The 23,409-nt window shown below is 47.4% G+C and overlaps 2 protein-coding genes across 2 annotated transcripts in view; one reads left to right on the forward strand and one right to left on the reverse strand.

Moving 5' to 3' along the window:
* The window catches only part of LOC119394615 (uncharacterized), a 43,247-nt gene extending 37,771 nt beyond the window's left edge, over positions 1-5,476 (forward strand). Inside the window, exon 20 of the mRNA XM_037661934.2 lies at positions 5,156-5,476. Coding sequence (XP_037517862.1) covers positions 5,156-5,476 — 321 coding nt within the window. The remainder of the gene's footprint in view (positions 1-5,155) is intronic.
* Positions 5,477-21,302: 15,826 nt separating this feature from the next.
* Positions 21,303-23,409, reverse strand: part of LOC119394617 (uncharacterized) — a 28,314-nt gene continuing 26,207 nt past the window's right edge. Inside the window, exon 11 of the mRNA XM_037661935.1 lies at positions 21,303-21,380. Within this exon, the coding sequence (XP_037517863.1) occupies positions 21,303-21,380 (78 nt within the window). The remainder of the gene's footprint in view (positions 21,381-23,409) is intronic.

A 23,409-nucleotide genomic window follows, 5' to 3' on the forward strand; every position in this document is an offset into this window, starting at 1 on the left:
GGGAGCATGCAACGAGCGTTCTCCGTTCTTGACGCCGCGCCGCCGCTCGCTTCCGCGCACGTGCAGAGCTCTTGTGGTACATTCGCGTCGCCTCACAATCTACTGCCTGCAGCGCGGCTTCAAAAAGATCTCCGAGCTGGACAGGCACTTCCAAAAAGCGAACTTGATAAAAGGAGAAAGGCTCGTCAATCACGTTTAAGGTGAAGAGCAGATGATCGACGACAGCGACGGTCAACTCAACGTGAAATGCATTTTCAAAGTCGCAATAACACCCTGTAGGACCTATACCTCGATGTACGGCTCATTTTGTCATGTTGAAAATACGTAATGGTCCATATGAACTGCGAAGTGAAGCCGTGCACGCTATCGATCTTGTGTGTTGTGGAGTATGAAGCATATGATTATTGTTTTGATATGGCATGCTTGCAGTAGCAGCCATGTACTTTCGTGAACAAACGTTTGCGGCGTGCGAAAAAAAGAAATTATACGGCCATGGCACTAGAAAAACCTGAGAAGGTTAGAGTCAAGTCCTCCGTGCCGCTGGAGCATCACCCGCCGATTTAGACGCGAGGCAGCTAGCTGAGCTTTAACCACTGCGAGGAAAGTTGAACTGCCCGCCTGATTTTTTTCGGGTCTCGCGTCATGCTTGCACTCTCTTTTTGAGAATATCGACATTACAGGTGTATAAAACCTGCTGCACAAACACGTTCGTTCCGGTGTGATAAAGCAGCCTTCCCGAAGTGTAAATTGCAGGCGCCGAACTTTTGACAATATGCAGAGTTCAGTTGAATTCAACTCACCGCGCAACGCTAATTGCGGTATAACGCTAGTGTGAACGTTCGACAACGACGGGTAGGTCTCACGAACACGGGGAATCAAAACACAAAGTTGTTTCAGCTACAACCGTAACTGGACTTTCACAGTGCGAGAAGACAGCAAGTAATCTTTACTGTAGTCATTGCGTGCATGCGCTGCGTTACGTACTGATACAGGTAGTCGAAACAAACGAAAGCGGTGAACTGAGACAGCCAAAACAGAAGGCGAGACAGTGCTATCAACAAGGACGTACTTGATTCTCCTTGCTGCGGTGATCCACGCTTGTAGCCTTTATTTCTCGTGCGACATGCCCGGGAACCAATACAGTTTCACACGTGAATCGTGTGCCTTGGTGTTGTCTGCACTGTTGTGGCAGCCCACGACACAGCAATACTTCGGACCTCGCTTCCGCGGGGTCGGTTCTGCCAACGCGGAAATGCAGCTTTGTGCAGCAAGCCTCTCGGTTCAGCATACCAAGCTGCCAGCACGGCACCCCAGTTCTTCGCACCAACTGTGAAACGCGCAGACGTGCGCGCGCGTTCTTGCTGCCGACAAACAGGCTGAGTCGGCCGCGCATGCCCCCAGTTGCACCAGAGCTTCTCTCCAGAGCCTCAGCGCGGAGCTGTCATCACGCCGCAGACTTGAGCTTGAGTTCCCTATAGACCCCATGTTGCACACGCGCCTTCAAAGGATCGCCAACATGGTGGAAGACTGGAGCCAAACTCCTGCAGCAGGCATGGGTCGTAATGGTAGTCTTCGGCAGCGAAGTGGCGCCCACAAACACATTCCGTTGCGCTTTCATTGTGCCATAACTCCGATGTGCTCAAGCCAGGCATTTCGCAAGGTGACATCACGAGGTAACACGTGTCGCGTCTTTTCGTTTTTCCAGTCGGCGCTCTTGCAGCCAAGCACCGCACACCGATGCGTGAAAGCCATCGCAAAACACTGTCGGGTTCAGTCCGCGCAGCTTATCAGACCGCTAGGCGTGACTGTGCTGGTACGCAAGTGATTTGGCAGTTGCATTATGGCCCGCTCACGCTAGCGGCACGGCAGCTCGCTGTTTGCCGTTCTCAGGCTGCCGTGCGTACGTCAGCCGTTCTTTGTTGTTCGAAGAATAGGTCCGAGACCCATTTTCGCCGTTCTCCGGCAGCTGCAGAGCGACGTGGCCATTCAGGCATGGTTCTAGCCATAGAGTTTCTTACAATAGTACCTAGAGCGGAATCTGGCACTAGTGTCTACGCGGGCTCCTTGAACGGCGCTTCAACCACCATGGGAATGATGGGAAGTACAGGCTTCAGATTTGCTTTGGATGGATTAGGTTCTTGAGATTCGCGACGCTCGTTTGCCGAGTGTAAAACAAAGCGATATGAAGTTACTTCCAATTAAAACTTGCTCCATTCTTTTGTACGTAAAACTTATTGCAAAAAGATTGCACGACTGTGAGATAGAACTGAAACCTGAACAGATTTAACCACCAGGGTATGCATTACTCTGCAATTGTGTTCCAAATTTGGCATCACAATATAGTGAATTATTTTCATTACAACACGTAAAACAAACATGCTTGTTTTTCCGTCAAAAGTGCACGTTATCTATTTATGGAAATAACAGTACTGTATTGAGAGAGAAACACTTAACGTATCGTCTGCTGCGATGCCAGGTGCGTCTGTCCAAGTGGTCTGCCCCCAACCCATCTCTCGTTTTGTTGTGAAGTCGAGTCAGAGGAGCGTGATGGTGCATCTACTTAGTTTCGCCGTCCTTTCGCAGTCGATTTGAAAGAGTTTAGACAAGTAGCGCTTATCACAAAACGTGAACTCTATGCAATTTTCTGCACTAGAATGGGACGTTACATCTATGCACAGCGGTGAGTGCACGACGCTTTGCTAAAACTGTCAAATAGTACAACCTGTAAAGCTGAGAGAGAGAAGAGGGAGAAAGGAAAGACAGGGAGGTTAACCAGAAGCAGTCTCCGGTTTGCTACCCTGCACGTGGGAAAGGGAAAGGGGATGTAAAAGAATGAAAGAGAAGAAGAAGAGTTTGTGACGACAGCACGCGACAAAATACTACAACAACAATAAAAAAACAAACAAACAAAATGAAGTCATAACAGCAGTCCAAGTACTACACAGCAACATCAGTCATTTTTCTTCCATCAGTCATTTTCTTCCATCAGTCACAGTTTGACATTTAGTCTGGTTGCTTGGAGAAACCGCAACAACGCCTTCAGAGCGGCTCGTGCTGAATACCGGGTAGGCCAGGGCCCTAGGATTTTCTTCTCCGTGAGAGGGCGGTTGTCCAGCTGGCCTAGTGCGGCTGAGAGGGCCGCTCTTTCGGAGTTGAAGCGAGTGCACTCACAAAGAAGGTGCGCGACTGTTTCGCTGCACCCGCAGACTTCACATGACGGGCTCTCCGCCATTCCAATAATAAAGGAATATGCATTTGAGAAGGCCACTCCCAGCCATAGACGGACCAGCAAGGTGGAGTCACGTCGTGATAAGCTGGACGGGATGCGTAATTCAAGATCAGGGTCCAAGGTATGCAGCCGTGCACTTGTAAATGTCGATGATTTCCACAAGTTCAACGTTATACGACGAGCTAGCACACGAAGCTCTTTTGCGGCGTCCGATCTTGAGAGGTGATACTGCTGACACCGTCGTGAGCGGATCGGGCAGCTGCGTCCGCTTGGTCATTTCCCTGAATTCCACAGTGACTAGGCAGCCACTGGAATATTACTTGGTGCCCTTTTTCTATTGCTGCATGGTGGATTTGCCTAATTTCCCCGACGAGCTGCTCATGTGAGCCATGACGTAAAGCAGAGGGTAGACTTTGGAGGGCTGCTTTGCTATCGCAGAAGATCGACCACGAAGTAGGTGACTGCTCCATGACAAATTGAAGAGCAGCACGGAGCGCTACTAGTTCAGCAGCTGTAGTTGAGGTTGCGTGATACATTTTGAGCTGTATTGTGGTAGCTCTTGCAGGAATTATTACGGCGGCGGTTGAGCTTGCAGTCATAACTGAACCATCAGTGTAAATATGGGTGTGAGTGATGTACACCTCATGTAAATACAGTAGTGCAGCCTGTTTAAGGGCAACCGATGACATTCTTCTTTTCGTCGTAATTCCAGGTACGGTAAGGCGCACTTCGGGTCGATGTAGGCACCATATAGGTGAGGATGGTCTTGCTGCAGGCGTATAGTTCGATGGCAAAAAAGTACTGTGGTCAGCAATAATGCGGCTGAATGTTGTATGCGGTCTTTGTGCAGGTAAAGATGCCAGATGGTGCGAAGGTACCCGGGCAAGGTGTCGAATATGAGCCCTGAGGGTATCAGTGGTTATGTACGTTGACACAGGATGGTCTCCTGCAATGACGATTGTTGCCGCTGTAGACGCACATTTCGGAAGACCGAGGCATGTCCTTAAAGCTTGAGCTTGCAGGCCCTGGAGTGCATTCAAATTTGTTTTGCAGGTATTTCCAATCACAGGAAGACTGTACCTCGCAAAACCGAGAAATAAGGCATTGTAGAGCTGTAGCATAGACTTTACTGATGTGCCCCACGACTTTCCACCCAGAAACTTGAGAAGATGCGCTATGGTAGTCAGCCGTCTCTTCATGTACAAAACGTGTGGCGTCCATGATAAATCGCGGTCGATGATTACGCCTAAAAAACGGTGCTTCCGGTCGTGGGCAACTGCGTGCCCATTGATCGTTATTGTGTACTGCCGCATTGCCTTGCGTGTAAATGCGACAAAGCAGCAGTTCTCGGGTGACAGTTCTAGATTTTAATTTTTCAAGTACAACGAGGTCAGCGTAGCTGCCTTTTGTATCCGGGCTCGTATTTGTAGGCGTGTCACTGCAGATGCCCAGATGCAGATGTCGTCTGCATATATAGACACATGGACTGTATTGGGCAAACATTTCGTGAGGCCAACGAGCACAAGGTTGAATAGTGTCGGGCTTAACACACCACCTTGTGGCACTCCACGTCCTGTCTGATGGTAAGATGTGGCGCCTTCCTCAGTGACCATGAAAAAACTTCTACCAGTCAAATAGCTGCGTATCCACTCGAATGTTCGGCCACCAATTCCGACTTCAGTCAACGCGTCTATTATTGCGCCATGCGTTACATTGTCGTAGGCTCCTTTTATATCGAGGAACAATGCTGCTGTGAGGCGTTTCAGGCGTTTCTGATGTTGGACAAACGTGACTAAGTCAATCACGTTGTCAATAGAGGAGCGCCCACGTCGGAAGCCTGCCATGGAGTCTGGGTAAACGCTGTACCATTCCAGATACCACTCCAAGCGTGTCAGCACCATCCTTTCCATAACCTTCCCAATGCAGCTGGCTAGAGCAATGGGTCGGTATGATGACAGATCTAGCGGCGATTTGCCAGGTTTAAGAAGCGGAACCAAGCGGCTGCACTTCCATTCTGGCGGCACCAAACCCTTCCTCCAGGACTCGTTGTACATACTTAGCAGCATGCGTCGCGCCTTCTCTCCAAGGTTTCCGAGCGCTGAATATGTCACACCATCAGGCCCCGGAGATGATGAGCGCCTGCAGCTTGCCAGTGCCGCTTCAAGCTCCTCCATTGAGTACATGAGGTCCATGCGGGAGTCCCGGGACGCAGGAGTGGCGCATTGTATAGGTGCACATGTAGCCTGAGTGCCAATTAGTTTCGCACAGAATTCTTCAGCCACCTCAATCTCTCTTCGACCCTGTTTCAGAGCGAGAGACTTGAAAGGGAAACGCTGATGCGGTAGATCACGAAGTCCGCGAACGGTCCTCCATATTTTAGACAAACGCTGACGTGGATCCAAGGACTCACAGAATAGCTTCCATCTTTTAGATTGAAGTGCGTCAATACGGCGCTGAATCTTCTTTTGCAGCCGTCTTGCCTCTCTGAGGTCGTGTATTGATTTCGTTCGTCTGTACCTTCTTTCCGCGCGTCTGCGAATCGCCCGTAGGCGCTGTAATTCGGCTTCAAATTCATTATAATTCGGAAAAGGCTGAAAGGTGCGCGTAGCCTCTTTTATGGCATTGCGAATTTCATTGTCAAAACCTGTTGGAAGCGTACCTTCACAGGTTTCCTCCATGTGCAGCCGGAACGCCGACCAGTCAGTAGTTCGTCGGAGAGCGGTAGAGGTGCCCTTGGATAGCCCCTTTATCTTCAGATAAGTAGGAAGATGGTCACTTCCATGAGATTCGATATCCGCGAACCATTTTACGTGTCTTTCCAAATGCCAAGAGACCATGGTCAAGTCCAAGCAGCTGCTGTATGTAGTTCCCCGCAGATATGTCGGACTACCATCGTTGAGGCAGCATAGATTGTGCTGTGTCGCAAATAATGCCAATCTTCTTCCCCTAGAATCCATCTTCACGCTGCCCCATAGTGGATGATGGGCATTAAAATCTCCAGTGAGAATCCAGGGACCAGGCGTTGATGTTAACACGTGCAGGCGTTTGAAATCAAAGTGGCTTGAAGGAGAAATATATACTGCAACAAGAGTGAATGTAATCTCCTTCGTTTTCACTGTTAGGCAAACGTACTGGTTGCTATTGTCCGGTGGCACTGGGTGCTCCACGTATGTAAGTTCACATCTAATATACACAACAACCTTGCTTCGTTCACCGCTGGTCGATGACAAGAATGCCTCATAACCAGATATGCGGAGAACGGTCTGAAAGTTCGGTTCACAAATTACGAGAATCGGGAACTGATTCTCGAAGACGAAGGGCCTAAAGTCAGATATTCTGGGTTTGAGGCCACAGGCATTCCATTGAAAAAGAGACGCTTTCTTGACTTCACTGCGGAAACACATCAATGAGTGGGCCATGACTTCAAACGATGGTCTCAAGCACTGGGGTCAGAGCATCCAGTACCTGTAGAGCGCTGCGAGCAGCCGGAGTATCCATGTTCGTCAGTAGTAGGCGCATGACATTCGTGAGAGACCTTAGCATGGTGATCACTTGTGAGTCTCTCTCTCGCATGTCGTCACCAGCTGCGACATTAGAGTTCAGTGGGCAAATGCCCTGCTGTGGCTCCGATGCTTGACATGTCTGCGGTAGTGCTGGCCATACCTCACCTGACGAAGCCGCGGCGGCATAACCGCTTTTCGTACGGATGGTCTTGTCTATATTTGGGTTGGTTAGAGGAGGAGGACGTGGAGGGGTGGAAGGAGTCGCTGCAGGACGTGACCTCTCCCTTATGCCAGACGATGACCTTCGTTTACGTGGACGTCGACGCCTTATGGCGGTGGCAGCATCTCTGTGTGATGATCCGTCACGGACCATCTTCCTCAATATCTGCTGCTCCTTCTTTAGCTGCGGGCACTCTTTCGAGGATGCAGCGTGAGGACCCTGGCAATTGGGACACTTGAGCTCAGTTGCACGGCAAGTGTCAGAGTCGTGTGACTCGGAACACCGTGGGCATACTGCTGAATGTCGACATACTGCGCTGACGTGTCCGATCTTCTGACATCTTCTGCATTGCCGGGGCTTGGGTATGAAGGGCCGTACCGCATGCCGAAAGAGGCCTACCTTAACATGGGATGGTAGGGAGTCACCTTTGAAGACGAGTCTCACACAATTCGAACTGCCAAGGCGTCGAGTGTGTAGTATGGTAACGCCATCTGTCGCTGGCTGGATCAAAATCGGCAAGTCGCTGTCGATAATTGCTGCGTCAATGTCGTAGACAACCCCAGCGGTGGTGTCGTTGCTCTGTGGAACGACGTAGTGGACGTTAACATCGCCGAGGGTTTTTATTTTCATCAGAGCGTCGAGTGGCTATCTAATTTTATAACAAAGCAATGGACATCAAATGTGCACCGCTATGATACAGGCGTCATGTCGCGTTAACGTCAATTGCGGTTCGAGTGTTAGCTGCAGTGTTATAGCACTCTCATAAATATTATGTTTGCATTCCTATGATTCAGCAAGCTATATTCAAGCGTTGCTCGACCCCTGAGGAGTGTGCTATCGAAAGTTACCTAGGATATTCACATCAGCGCACCCCAAAGTGCACTTCGTTTTCATAATACTGACGTACGCGTTCTAACGTGAGTGTTGACGATGTGTCAAACCATAAGTTACCCTTCAAACGCCAGTGTAGTAGACGTGCCTGGTAAGCCCACGATTAGCACAGAACTACTACACCCATTAAAACACGTCGATCAACCTCCTAACGCTTGCCTCAACGCCAAAAATGAAGCATATATAACTACTAGCTGACTGCTTCGCATTTCACCGGTTCTGACGAGGCATGGGGTCTGCCGATTTTTTTATTAGTGAATATGTCCACCTTTATTTCTAAGAGTGTGGATAGGAGGCTGGAGAGACCGGTGGAAAGACGAACAGGAAGGGGAAAACATAAAACAGCCGGTGCCTTTGGTGTATGGTAGAAGTGCACTATATGGCTAATGAAGGGCAGCTTGCCCCTCTGAAATCTTTTTTCTTTGTCTTATTGCTCTCTCGAATGCGAGCCGTGAAGGCGAAAAAAGAAAATCGCGCATCTATTAAACGCAAGAAAATGAGCAGAATCTTATTTTAAAGAAGATATCTCATAATATGCTCGACGCCAATAGCGCTTCCGGTTGCGACGTCATTTTTGTATTTGTTGCTGTTGTCCCCACGATACGCAGGTTGCGACGGTTGCAACGATCCTCCTCTGTCAATTGACATCTGGGTTTTTATGGCAGCTTGGCTACCAGTTTGCATATACCTTGGCCGGAACAGCTGCCTAGCGAGGAAGGATATCCAGGAAACGCTTGCCTATTGGCCACGCTTGAAGGAATGGATAGCCGGGTGTGTTGGTTCTGCATAATTTGAAGTGTAAGGCGCTGACGACCACAACGGACAGGGCGCCCCGTGTGTGTGTCGCCAAGGTCTGTGTGCACGTAGACTCTTCTCCGTTCGTTGTCGTCGCAAAATGACACTTCAAAATAGGGCTATGCTTGGTTATTCAGCCCTGGGATATATTGCGCCCAAAACAGACGTGTTTTCCTATAGGTAACCACAGAACAGAGCTGACGCGGCTCGCTGGTTGCCATTTGAAAAATGACCATACTGTTACCAAAGCGGAACACCTTATTGTCTTCCGTAGAGCTGCTTCAACTCCGATTCCTGTAGCAGTACTGTCTTGTACCAAACTTCATCTTCCTTAACTGTAAAGAGTCAGACAAGAGTTCTTTTATCAGCCGAATAGTTACATGTAGAAAATAGCGAAGGTGAAACACTGAATACCTTCGAATGATCAATCTTTCTTCGACAACAGTGCTGAACTATTGATGTTAAGTCGCTATAATAGATTTGTTAAAACAAGAGAAAGTAAAAGTCACTGTTTCATTTTTAATGAGGCCACAACCGCAGCACCCGAGTATTAGTATGGCATCACGAATTTTAGCCTCTTTTATCCTCATTTGGCAACGTCTCAATAAGGCATTCTGAAACTTGCCACGTTAAACCTATGGCTCCGTCAAAACACTTTGTAATTGACGATGTTATTCGTTTTTGCAGACGTACAATAATGTAGGGCCTAGCAGACGCCGTCAAAATATGCGACTTCACAACGATTTGCTGGGGCACTTCAAGATGGTGTCACCACCAGCAGTACTTTCATTTTGCGCGAATTCTGGGTTACCAAGCGTCTTGGAGCAGGGCGACAGTGGGTGTTTTTCATATTTTCAAAGGATAACTTACTCATACAGGTTAAACACATTGTGTTACACGTACTTAAAGTGCGCGAAAAGACCAGTACAAAAGCAAGAAAACACAGACAACAACACTGCGCTCGTGTCGTCCTCTGTGTTTTCTTGCTCGTGTCCTGGTCTTTTCGCGCAGTTTAACGTACGTATAACAGCAATGAACCAACTAGCCCACCAGAACGTATTATTAAACACATTTTATCTGCTGTCTCCGTTTAACATGAGCTCGTAGTGTTGGAAGCCTTTACTGCTCGTTTCACCAAGGTCATACATTATCACTACTAGGTATCCTCCACCGATATATAGTTCCTAGCTGGCCACAAGACAGGCATAATTTCTTACGGCGTGAATGACACTACAATGCTCTCCAGTTAGCGTAATGTGGCTGTATACTTTCAACAGGGGCAAAAATAGTTACGGAAAAGGCAGGGTACGGAGACTACGCACATCCTTTTGCTCATTTTAGCGTTCCGTGCGATAAAATAAAGCAAAATAATTGCAAAAAATATCATTGACGCAATTCTTTCTTTCCCTCGTGTTTAGTCGTTCCCACGGGCTTGTAGTGTATCATGTAATCGTGGAAATGCAAGGCGTGTGCAAGCGAATGAACGAACTTATCTCTTTCTTTTAGTTGAGATCTCAGCAGCCGTAAGCAACCGAAAGTTTCGAAGTCAGCATGCCACTCTGTTGTCTGCAAACAACGCACCTTGCAGAATGCATCACGTAGTGCAAGACAGCGGAAGAAACAATACAGTAACAGTGGTGAGGTTGACTAGAATAAGTATGTGTCGGCAAGTCTTTTTTTTTGTGCAGAGACACTTGACAGAGAGGCACGTTCCACAAACGCTAGTCTTGACACCACAACCTCAGATTCCGTGGACCAGGTCGCGGGAACGAATCCCGGCCGTGGCGGCCTCAATTTGGTGAAGGCGAAATGCTTGAGTCCCGTGTACTAGATTGAGGAGCACGTTCAGAACACCAGTAGATAAAAATTTCCGGAGCCATCCACTACGGGATCCCACATAATAATATCGTGGTTTTGGGACGTAAAACGCCAGCATAATTATTATTAGATTCCTTGGACCGAGCCATAAGCCTCGAGAGCAACCTACGCGGCCGCGCAAATGGCGTCTGGTGATAGAAGCAGGGGGACACTTCTTTTGCCACCTGCTACATTCCGAGCAGCATAGCTGCATATTATTTATACTATGCCGCGTAGCACGACGCTCTTGAATGATTAGCTGCATTTCTTTTCTACTGTGAGTTTCTAAATCACCTCCACAATCAAGAACTTAGGGAACGGTTAAGTTTGATGTACAGTCGCAATCTTTTTTGAGAGTGAACACAGCAGCGCGTGGCTTTGTGTGCTGCTAGTGCGTTAGACGTCACGTCAATGTATGTGTGCGCATGCGCGAGGAGGGTAGCTTCCTTTCGCGCGCATCACGTCATCGGAGTGCTCGTTTGTCGTCTGCTAGCTTCGGTGGTGACCGCATTATGACGGCTACTAAAATTTTGCTGCTCTCAGTTGAAACATTGTGCTTCTTATGTTTGGCGTGTCACCTGGCTTTCGTCCTTGTCTTTGCTCTGTCTTCTTGTAGTCGTACAACGAACAGGCAAGGAAACACGAACAACGAACTGTTATTTGGCGCACTTTTCAGAAAAATTGACGCGTTTAAGGAAGGAGTATCAGTAAACTGGTGATAATTTTGTTCATGTTGTATTAGTATTTTTTCATGTCCCCCTTTGCAAAAACACTGCTGCCATTCTAGAGGGCAGTGACGACTACAGCGCTGGCACAATGTTATGGTGCGCTCGAAGATTCTCGCACTCTTCGCGAGCGGCTACCGAGAGCTCTTGCGCAGTCGCCGCGTTAAAGGGTGTCGCACTATCGCTCCTTTTATGTATATTCCTGTGTATAAATTTCACAAAATGTTTGCGCAGGCCAGAAGAGCCCAGCGATCCTACTGTTGTCTAAGTGATATTTCACTACTTTTGCAGTGTGTACCGGCATCAGGTCATGCTAGAACACAAAATGCGCGTCGGGGAAAGCGCCAAACTTAAATAAACGATGATCTCCAGAATGCAAGCAAACGATAACGCATTTTCAAGTTCATTTTCGCATCGTGTGGAACGTAACCGCATGTTCTACATTGTTACTACTTTGAAGCCAACGGCTTTCTTACTGCAGTATATGTGTGCAGCAGACGACACGCGCTTGCTTACCTGAGGCAATGCGCACGGTAGAATTCTCGCACGCAATGCTTCTCGCTGCGGCCTCTTAACTGCGCTGCGGGCTCGGAAAGCCGCGCGCTCCCGTGTTCACTCTCAAAAAGATTGCGACTGTACAGCCGTCAGCACGCTTAACACGAACGCTCCTTAGCCTGGCTGGACTGGTTTTTACTGGTGCCTGCCGCGAAGTGCTGGGCGCTTTGCTTGGACAGAACGCTCGCTATGCTTGGACAGAACGTAAACATGCATTGATAACATCTCGGCAACAGAACTCAAAGGTACGCGGCTCTGGCTTCAATGAAACTGTTTCGGCCCACGCTGCGGAGCGTTCGTGTTAAGCGTGCTGACGACTCCATCTTCTATATACCCAGAGCCGTCCCAGAGAGGGTAATGATCTGGAAATAATAGTGTAGCTCACTGGGCCAGGTGGTGTGAAAATACCGTATGTTAAAGAGCGGACGTCTCGCCAAGCGTGTTAACAGGAGTCTACGCATCTTTAAAAGCAAAGAGCAATCAATCTTGGGCTTTATGCGGGAGACTTCGAGCTCATGTAAGCATCATTTTAGTTGAAGGAAAATTTACACGTCACTCACATGTGCAGGCTTGTGGTCTTAGTCGCCGTACGGTAAGTACATCGAATAATGTGATGTGCTGGAGACGGCAAAGAATGCAGCAAACAAACTGGGAAATACTGAAATATTTATTGAGCGAACTGCGAAGCAAATAAAGCTCACTGCGCAAGCGAACAGCAGGTTGAGTGCCCGATAGCGTCGGTGGTTGATAATTTGATCAGCTCGTGAAACCCATCGGCATGGCCACATACATCGGCGATGTGGCGTCGTACCTTCCAGAATTATTACCAGAGCTCGCAGAACTTGCCCGGTAAACTATACTGGCATTGTGCGGATGATCTTATCAGAACATTCAAGAATAACCGTGAACGTTCTCATAAAAGCTGGCGTGGCCTGTGCCGAGCGATAGTTCTTGTAAGTGATCTAGGCAGTAGTAGACGGTGAAAAAAAAAATTGTAGTGACTTAGTTCGGCTATGGTAGGATATACGTAGCGTGACCTAAGTTTCAGCTGATTATTCTATAACCCGCGCCACGGTTTCACCCCACTCAGGCGCCGCCGCTTACCTCAACGTTTCACACACGGCACTACTTAGCGGCGTCTTCCACACACCTCGCACACATATCCAAACGGCTTGTTTACGAAGTCCGTCTCGAAGGTCTGAGTCGCACTGGCGCTTTCGCATAGTTTCACCCTATAGTCAGTCGATCGGCGAGCGTTGACGTCATCGACGGCGTCTTGTTGCTGCTGCAGAGATGGTCGGGGTCGTCGCTAAGCATCCTGGCGATGCCGCTTTCCTAGACGTTCCTCCCTTTCCTGCACTTTCTCCGCAGCACGTTTAGCCTTGTGCCGTTCATTGTTCCTTCGCTCAACCGCTAATTGCCAGGCAACCACTTCGGGATCCGATGAGTTTAGCTTCTCCGCTCTTCTGCGCCGGTGAGCAGCATTTGCCCTCTCCTCCTCCACGGCCATAGCACAATGGCAAACGCCAGCCAGAGGTGCTATCAAGGGGCTCCAGCATAGCGTCAGACTGCGACTGCACAGCGAAGGCGCAGAGCTGCGCGCGCGCCGTCTGCCGCAGCTATGACGTCACTCCTCTGGAATGCGCAGACCGTCGAGTCAAGCGCGACGGCGGCGGAGAGCGCGGAGGTGGCGGCTTCGTTGCGCCTGCTGTGTGACATCACTGCTTCTCGCGCATGCGCAGCGCGGCTCTTGTAAGCGCACGAGAAACTGCTCCGGCTCAGCCAGTGTAGCTAACGCTACAAAACAAGTACGCGTGTCTATGCACCATTCTGAAATACCGTTGAATCAATACTGCAAATAGAACACAAATGCGAAGAAAGAAAACTCGATGTGCTAGAGAAACCAGAAATGTAAAGTAAGTAAAAAGTAATGCTGGGTGTTTTCAGATGAGAACGATGGTGCATGTCCGTGGACCTCCTTCAATTTCGCTGACAAAAAGAATATTTTGCGTTTCGAGTCCCCAGGGCCATGACACCATTCCTGGTTTTGCGAAAAAAGAAATTTCGCCTTAGTAAGAAAAATCGGAAATGTCCATATACTCAGCAAACCGTCTTTTGGGGGGAATTGCGCGAAAATGGTATTTTGACGACGTCCTAAAAAATAAATATAGCAGCTGTGAGTCTCAAAGTTTGCTTGGCATACTACTAGTAACGTATGTTTACAAAAATTGTAATCTTGCAGTTTCTGTCCGGTATTTTATGGGAACAAAAACGATCGCAAGTACGGCACATTGCTCAGTAAAGGTCTAGTAGTCTAAGATTTTTTTTTTCTTCGCGGGTATAATACTCAGAATTTCTAAACTTTCCCAGAATGTTGCCACCCATTAGCTTAACAATTGCGTAAAATATGATTGCCGATAACGGTGTCAGACGCATACCAATAATGTATAAGTGAAGGCATGTCTTTAGAATGCAATACTTCGAAATGCAATAAAAAAGCCATCGTTGATTTTCTTTAATTTTCCCAGAATTAACTACCAGCATGTGCTCTAACTGAATCTGTAAAAACATGTGGTATTACTTTTGGGAGGTCGGAGTCACAAAGCCGCAAAGTGCGCAAGTCCCGCGCAACGACTTAAATGAGCGAGCATGTAGCGATTGTTACCATTGTCATGATTTTAGGTGCGAAGCATCTTATGGCGGAGTTCAATCCGGTGGTGGTGGTGTGCGGCGTGACCACCCTAACTGCGCATGCGCAAACCCTCTCCACACACCTTCTCTCCACTCCTCTTCCCCTATTCCCTCTCCACTCTCACTCCCCCTCTCCGCTTCCTCCTCTCGTGCGCCTCGTTCTGTCCTGCGACGAGTAGGCATCAGCGACGCATCCGGCGTCTTGACGTGGCACGAGCGGCTGATGGCCGCCTCTGCTTCTGTGGCTCTAGACGCGGAGCGCTCGTGCTCTCCTTCCCTCGCTGAAGAATCCCACGACGACACCAATGGCATTGACTGAAGAGAGGGTCAAGCTAACCATCTCCCCGCTGCTTTGCAGCCACACTTGGTTCCCTTTAGCGGGAGATGGTGTAATTTTTAGGTTTTAAATATGTTCTCTCGTCTTCATGAAACTGCAAATCGAGAGGTTGAAATTGCTAAAGGGATTTCGGTCTGTCAGTTTGCAGAATGAAAGCGCTACAAATTGACAGCTACAAATTGATTCAAACCGCTGTTAAGTTGACAGATTGAAATCGCTACAGCGATCTCAGTATGGCTATCTGAATATCGTATTTATGGCTCAATTGGACAACTTAATAATGACAATAATAATAATAATAATAATAATAATAATAATAATAATAATAATAATAATAATAATAATAATAATAATAATAATAATAATATTATTATTATTATTATTATTATTATTATTATTATTATTATTATTATTATTATCGTGCGCCAGTACAAAGACCTTACGGTTGTTCCTGGGTACGTTAAGTAAACGTTTGATTATTATTATTATCTAAGGTTTAACGTCCCAAAACCACAATATGATTACAAGGGACGTCGCATTGGCGGGCTCCGGAAATTCCGACCCCCTGGGGTTCTTTAACGTGCACCTAAGTCTAAGTGCAAGGGCCTCAAACATTTTCGCCTCCATCGAAAATGCAGCCGCCACGTCCGGGATTTTATCCCGCTACCTTCGGGTCTGCAGTAAGCGCCACAACCACTAGGACTACCGTGGCGGCAGTTGGACAGGTCAAAGCGAGCGTTTAGCGCTATCTGAACTAGCACAAGAAAAAAAATTACCTATAAGCGGAATATTCGTAGTATAAAATATTTGGATAACGCCTTGTTTATGAGCTTCGTGCCAGAAGAAACTCTCTCCGTCTTGGAAACTGCTCCAGCCTCTTCAAAACAGATCACAGTAAAATGTACAAATGCATCTGTGTCGGTCGAAAATTTTGTTCCTCTGCAAAATGCTGTCGCGGAGATAAACACAGACATTTACTTAAAAGAAATTTCTTCTCTCAAGATGGCGGTGAAGGGAAACGTCATTGTCGGACATCCTACGCCAGGCGCAAGAAGCCGGAGATCGTTGGTGGCGTCCTCCAGGACACTTTCTGCGCGGACATTATCTTCCTTCATTGCCTGTCCTCGCGTACTGTGCGTATTAAGGCTGAGGAAACTTGCATGCAAAAACCCGACTCGAGTGTGCATCTAGACGAAGTTTTTTCCATAATTGCTCTCGCCATGAAATATACTACGATCACCACAAAGACGCATATATAAAATTTGCACCTTCTCCGGTCTTCTGTCAATTTCATGTTTCGTGAACACGAGAAAACATACTTAAGACCTAAAGATCATGAAAGTGGTAACAATAGCTACATTCTCGCTCATTTAAGTGTTCGCGCAGGAACGTCAATTTGGACACTTGGGCACAAGAATTTTATCACATGTTTTTAAAGATTCAGGTAGAGCATGCACTGGGCTTTAATTCTGGGGAGATTAAAGACAATCGAAGATAGCTTTTTTTAAACTGCAATTGAAATTATTGCATTTTTATAGACATTCCTTCACTTATATATTTTTGATTTCCGTTTGACGTTATTCTCGGCAATAATATTTTACACAAGCGTTAAGCTAATGTGTAGCAACACTCTGGGAAATTTTGGCAATTCTGAGCAATATACACGCGAAGCGAAAAAATCTGGAACTAGAGCGTATTCAGCAATGTGCCGTATTTACCATTTTTTTTTTCATTAAATACGGGCAACAACAATGCAAGGTAACAATATTTGGTAAACATACGTTATTCGTAGTATGCCAAGCAAAATTTTGAGACTCACAGCTGCAATATCTATTCTGTAGGACCTCGTTAAAATTCCATTTTCGCGCAATTCGGAAAACAAAAACGGTTCTGCTGAGTAGAGACTTTCGAAGTTGTTTTACTAAGGCAACATTTTTTTTTTTCTCAGAACTAAGAATGGTTTCGTGGCCGATGGGACTCTAACCGCAATATGTATTTTTTTTTTCAGCGAAAGTAAATGGGGCGCGGACATGCACTGACGTTTTTACCTGAACACAGCCTGCTGCATCAATGCGACAGCGCACGTAGAATGGCCGATGGCGTACTAAATGGAGGACCTTGCAGCCCAGAGCGCCGAGAGTCCTGAGCACAGGGAGTAAAGCGTCATGTTGTCCAAAGCGCCACACATAACCTAGTAGTCGAGAGCGCCAAGATGTCGAGGTACCTTGTATGGCCCGATGGATCGTCGAAGAACTTTTCACTGAGCCCACGTCGGTGTATCGACGTCTCTACACAAGCAGGGTAGCCGGCCTGGTATTCTACGTAGCACTGTCTAAAGTTCTAACGACGGCTGTCTGTAATCTTCTAGTCAATACATGTACAGGCGGTCGCCTGATTTGTTCCCCGCGCTGAAAGTAGGCGACAACACTCAGATTGTACACGTTGGTGTCAGTCGGCAGCATGACGTCAAGTGCGGTTGCTGGGCTCCTCCGTTAAAGCAGCTTGAAAAGCGTCACGTTCGTCGTTTCTTGCACTGCGGTGTTTTAGGCGAAGATTATGTATGAAGGATGACATCCGAAGTCTAGTGTAGGACGTCGACGTACATTGCTAGCATGGGTCGCGAGTGTGTTACTTAGACGCTCGGTGAGGCTATTTCTCTCTGTGGGGGGGGGGGGGGGGGGGGGCAGCCGTTCTCTGGCCATTTGTGTGGCAGTGCTGTAGGATAGCTTAAGTTCGGCGGTAAACGATGTTCCCCTGTAAGTGATGATGACTATTGTGGTACCATGCCGTAGCAGGATATTCCTGACGAGCAGTTTCACCACTTTCGCCGTACTACATTTGCGCTTAGCGAGTGAGAATGTAGGCGGCCACAACAACGCGCTTATTGTCTGGTGACATTCGAAAGACTCAGTAAGACCGTCCCAATTTGTTGAAACGCTGGACAGGGTGGCTCGATGGGCTGCAGAAACCGGCAGCCCTTTGCGCTGTGTCTTGTGTCGCTGGCAGAGTAGGTATGTCCTGACGTAACGAGCAACGCCAGCTGTAAGAAGCAGACAGTAATATTTTTCTTGCAGCCTGGTTAGCATGCACTAAAAACGTAGGTGTAGAGCCGTGATGTCGCCATGCGGAGCATGCATGATAACCCGATGATTATAGTGAGGTAGCTGGCTAGCACGGACAAGACGCGCTTCTTTACGAGAACGTTGTTTTGCAAGCAATGATATGCCGTTCCTTGCCTAAATACTTCGTGGACAAAAGCTGTCGCGCCTTCCAAGTGTGCGTATTCCACAATGCCTTTCAGTTTTGGGTGTGTCTGTTGCTTTTGAGAAACTGGTCTGCGCTCACAGTTCCAAAGACGACGTCTTCACCCTGATCACTTTGCGGCTGCGGGTCAATGGACGTGCAGAACAACTAAGGAGTCAGCAGCATAGTGCTTCTCTCCGGACTTGCATACCACGGCGATTTCATATTCCTGGAGTATGAGACTCCAGCGTGCGAGGTAATCTGAGGAATTTCTGAAGTTCGCCAAAAACAAAATATGTGGTGGTCGCATACGGCTCTGAAAGGCCTGCTGTATTGGTAGGGGCTAACCTTTCATGTAGCCCAAATGGGGGAAAGGCCGTTGTGGAATAAATTTCCAATCATGAATAATTTGGTTCCTTCGATAGCCGCTGGTTACCACACGCCATGGCTCTTTAAGAGTCCATCAGTCCTTCATAAAAAGCGTGGCCCTACGCAGCTTGCATCGGTATAGATTTCTGTCTAGGAGTACACGTTGAAATGTGCCCGAATCGGCTTCGACAGCAAGCGTCGTTTCAGTTCTTAAAATGATTCAATCTGCAGATTTTCCCACTTAAACTTCAAGCCTGATTTCGGTGACTCAATTAGTGGTTCGGCGATGCGGAAAAAGTTCTTGACAAAATGCTTTTAATTTGCGCATAGACTACCAAATCTGCGTAGTGCCTTCATGTAGGCGGGGTGCTGGATGGACTCCGGGCTTAGTGAATACGTTGCCCACGAACAGTAGTTTTAGCGCGCGAAGCAGCGATTTTGATGCTTCAAGGTGAGTGGATACCGGCGACTGGATTTGTAAATGTACGGCCTGAAGGCAGAAGAGATGTTCGTTAACGGTTGCGACGGAGCTCACGGCTCTTTCCCGGGTTTCGAACGAATCGGCTATTTCGGGTCTGCGAAGGCAATGTTCACAACACGCTGAAGTACTGCTGACGCCGAGCAAAGCCGAAATTGTGCAGCAGCGCTTTTCCAACTGCGAGAATGACGGCTGAAGCGACGCCACTTGCTCCCTGAGACGACACTGACTGTTCATACTCGGAGCGCCACCGGGCTGCAGCTTTAGTTCTTTATAGGCAGACGCTCCTCTACTAACAAATGTTTAATGTTGGTACGTAAAACCACCAAACAACTATTCTTTAGTAGGAGATCTTGCGTAATCGAACACAGCGAGTGAGGTTCGGCAAGAGTTCCTGCGGTTTTGTTTCAGCGTTGAATTATCTATGTAGAAAACCTGTGAGACGCGCCGTCATAGATTTCTGCCAGCTGCTCCGATTATATTGCCTGTTAATTTTCGCCTGACAGGTGCCGACACTCCCTACAGTGCTGATCTTCTCTTACACAAGAACGTAGCTTCTCTGGCGCTCTTACGCTGATACAGTGCCTTACTTTTACGCTGTTGATGTATTGTTAGGTTTAGGTGACCGTTAAAAAACCTCATCTGGTCCAAGTTTGCGGAGCCCTCCACTACGGCGTCCCTCATAATCAAATCGTGTATTTGGGACTAAAACCCCCAACAATTATTACTATGCTGATAAAGTGCAATGTTTCGGATTGTGATGTCCCCTGCTGATGCTGTGTTCATAAATGAATACCATGAAATGCCAAAAATGCCGGTATGTTTACTGAAAACATTGCACGCCACAGGGGCGTAGCCAGAAATTTTTTTTCGGGGGGGGGGGGGGGTTCAACCATACTTTATGTATCTTCGTGCGTGTGTATGTATGTGTGCGTGTCATGTATGCAAGCAAAATTGAAAAATTTCGGGGGTGGTTGAACCCCCCAACCCCCCCCCCCCCTTGGCTACGCCCCTGGCACGCCACAACCCACCTATAAATGGGACATTCATATAGAAGGACGGAAGTAATCTTTGTATCTAGAACCACACTAACTTTTTAAGCCCGCCTTCAGCTTACGAATTTCGCGAACCTACTCGTGGGCAGACTAGATTTCACACATTTGTGCATGACTTCGTACCACACGCTCCTTCACGAAACTACGCCCTTGATGAAGCCCTTTATGACGTCACAGTGATCTTGCCCGAGGTTTTGAAATGAGCCTCGGCTACTTCAGCCCTAAAATATCGCGCTCCAAAATAAACGCACTTACGGACTGAAAATAAAACACATGCCCCCTGTGTCAGGCACTACACAGCAGGTGATTTCGTCTCGGGCACCCAACTCACGTAATCATTAGATAAAGACAATATTTAACCGTCTTTGCACTATGCACTTCGGAAGTGGTGTGATTCCAACAACCCTTGCTTGCCGGATGAACTTTTTTCAAGTAGCTAGTGGACTGACCTCACCGAAGGGGCATCAGTTATGCACGCTACCTCAACTTAAAAGATTTCGGTTATTTCATATTGCGGTAAGTAACCCTGCACATTAGGTTGCACTAAACATAGACGTAAACGTGTCATTATTATTCCGTCAATGGGCGGGTGTTAAATAGAACAATTTTGCAGATCTTAAAAAGTTTTGTCTGTCTAAAATCTGTACGCTGACAATTATTGGTTTTAGCTGTTTATAATATGCCCTCTGCCCAACGGGCTGTCTAAAAAAATGCAGATCTCCAACTGCACATTTCCAAAATGCACAAGCTGTGCACGTCTACAACTGACATGATAGCGTGCAATATTTCGAAAACAACTACACGTACCATGCTGGAAACGAATCAATTAGTCTAAGAGTGGGTTGTCGCTAGATAAGAAACGAAACATAATAGTGTCTGAGAGCTTGCTACAACAACTACGGATTAAGGTGGCGATCTCCAATATTATAAAGAAGACGAGTGTGAGATACACATGTCCACCAGGTCATTCAGACAGGATGCTTCTCTTCCCGAATGCGCTAGCAAATATTTATTCCATGTGCAGTCGCGCTCAATATGACTTGCAGCACGGGAGCGCGTGGCCTTGCGAATTCAAAGGCTGTTCATGGCTTCCACTAGCCATTATTGCATAACTAAATGCTGCTCTCGCTTGGGGATGATTCCAAATAAGAAAACATTATTTATTTGGGGAAATGAGAACAAGTTGAATGCACGCCCAATCTATGAATTCGTGAGACCACGCGCTGCCGTATTGCAAGTCATATTGAGCGCGACTGTACGTCTCACGACCGTCAAAGCATCATGAGTCTCGGCTGTCCGTGACCCGCCAAGTAAGAAACGTCAGGAACCAAAGGCGAGTACAACATACGCACGCTCAACCGAGAAGCTTCCTGAGGTAGGACACCAGCATGCTGCCCACTTGCAGGCTTGGTAGTTTTTCCATGGCGCAATCCTGGAAGAGAGGAAAAAAAGTTATGAAGAGAGGAAAATGTTGAGTTGAGGTGAATCTCAGAGGACACGAAAGTAATTTCTCTGTAGCATTCGAAACGAAATCGTGACGTCTGAAGGAGCCCACTAAGCGAAAAATGATTGAACCAGTAAGCAGGCGTTATGGAGTTACGCAAAGTCAATTTTCTCTCACAAGGACGCATGGTAAGCACGAAAAACCGCAAAGTCAAAACAGGTGTATTGATCAACAGCGATCAATCACTACCATTCCAAATAGCTTTGTTTTGTAGGATAGCTGATAGGATTTCTTAAAAAAGCAACGCATACTAGTATCGGTAACAATCATATAGGATCTACCCGACGAGTACAAAAACACCCTTTCATATTACTGAAATAATAATAAATAACCATTATAGCTGTTTTTTAAGCTTTGTTGTTGCTTACCAATAATCAGCTACAGAACCGAAACTGGTGTTTGAAAATATAATAGCAACCTAAACTAACGGGAGTGTGGTTAATGTCATGACTTTGCCTCATGACATTAACCGCATTCCCTTGTGGTTTTTCTACTAGACATTGCTAATACGCGAGACACTTTATTAATGCGCAGCATTTCTTAGCGAAACTTGACAATTGAGCGTTTCCATCTACCTATCTATCTATCTATGTATCTATAGGCGCCTACGTCTGGGAGCTCTCGTGGTCGCCTCCATAACTTGGTGTAGACCAAAATTGGCATGTTAGTGTAAGAGCATTTGACGAATATGGACTGTCGGGTCATGACATGAATAACATGAAATCCTGTCGAGTACGTTATCGAACCCTTTTCTCCAGACACGTGTGACACATACCCGTTTACCGCGGGCCCGCGGTGTACGGGTATGCGCCGCAGGTGATTGACAGTTTTATCTACCCAGGAACGGCGAGAACATACATTGGTCATTTAAATGCGAGGGGGTAAGAGAACCCGACATCGGCAGCGTTGGCCCGACGAATGGAAAGAATAAACATTAGGATCCCAGCAGGAATCGTACCCAAGCGTTCTGCGTCGCAATCGGGTATTCTTGCACAACGCCACGCTAGGTCTATAAACAGGTGTGGAAAAAACAGCCTATGCAGCCATAATGTCGACGCAACGTCGATTATGGTTGTGGTGTTGGCTATCTAATTATACAAGAAAGCCATAAACACTACATATGTACTCCTACGATACAGGCGTAATATCAGATTAACGTCGGTGGTTTGAGTGTTGGCTCCGATTTTAGATGCGAAAGCATCTTATGCTCGGAGCAGTGCCCGATGTTCCGCGTCCGCACCCATACTGCGCATGCGCCAACTCTCCCCTCTCTCCTCGCGTGAGCGCGACGAGGTGGGAGGAGGTGGCCTGAGCGCTGCCTGCGCTTCGTTTCTCCTCTCCCGTTTCTCTCTCTCCGCCACAGCTGTATATTGGCCGCGAGATCGAGCGGAGTCGCCGCCTAGCGGCATCTGGCTGAACCGCGCCTAGTGTGGATTGCTCCATTCGTCGTCTGCTAGCCCCGTTGTGTTTGCATGTACGCGTACGTCATGCAGATCCTCAAAAGGCGGTTTGTTCCGTTCATTAGTGCAACTTTAACCGCTCGTACGTATGTCTAACACGATGTAAAGAAGCGTTTGACCTTGATCGGCTGTATATGTACTGTAATAAGATCAGAGAGTGCACTTGTCGAGAGTGTTGTGTGTGGTCGTCGTACCCTCCGTTCACGAGAGTCATATCAGTGTGGTGCCACTCTGTTGGTTGTTTCAGCTCAGTGCAAAGTGCACTTGACGTTGCCCTAACAATGAGAAGTATTAATCTCATGGAATAAGCCTTTTAGCGGCGCGGTGGTAAAAAGAAAGGGCTCGCATGTACTTGAGGGTGATTCCACGAGAGATAGAACATGCCTGTCCGGTCGCAATTTTTTTTTTGCCTGGACTTTTTTATATGTTATGTGGGCACATGCAAAGTGCACGGAACCGAAAATTTTATTCCAAGAAACGCTCCCAGCGCACAAAAA

Source organism: Rhipicephalus sanguineus, chromosome 5, assembly GCF_013339695.2.
Source record: "Rhipicephalus sanguineus isolate Rsan-2018 chromosome 5, BIME_Rsan_1.4, whole genome shotgun sequence".
Taxonomy (NCBI): domain Eukaryota; kingdom Metazoa; phylum Arthropoda; class Arachnida; order Ixodida; family Ixodidae; genus Rhipicephalus; species Rhipicephalus sanguineus.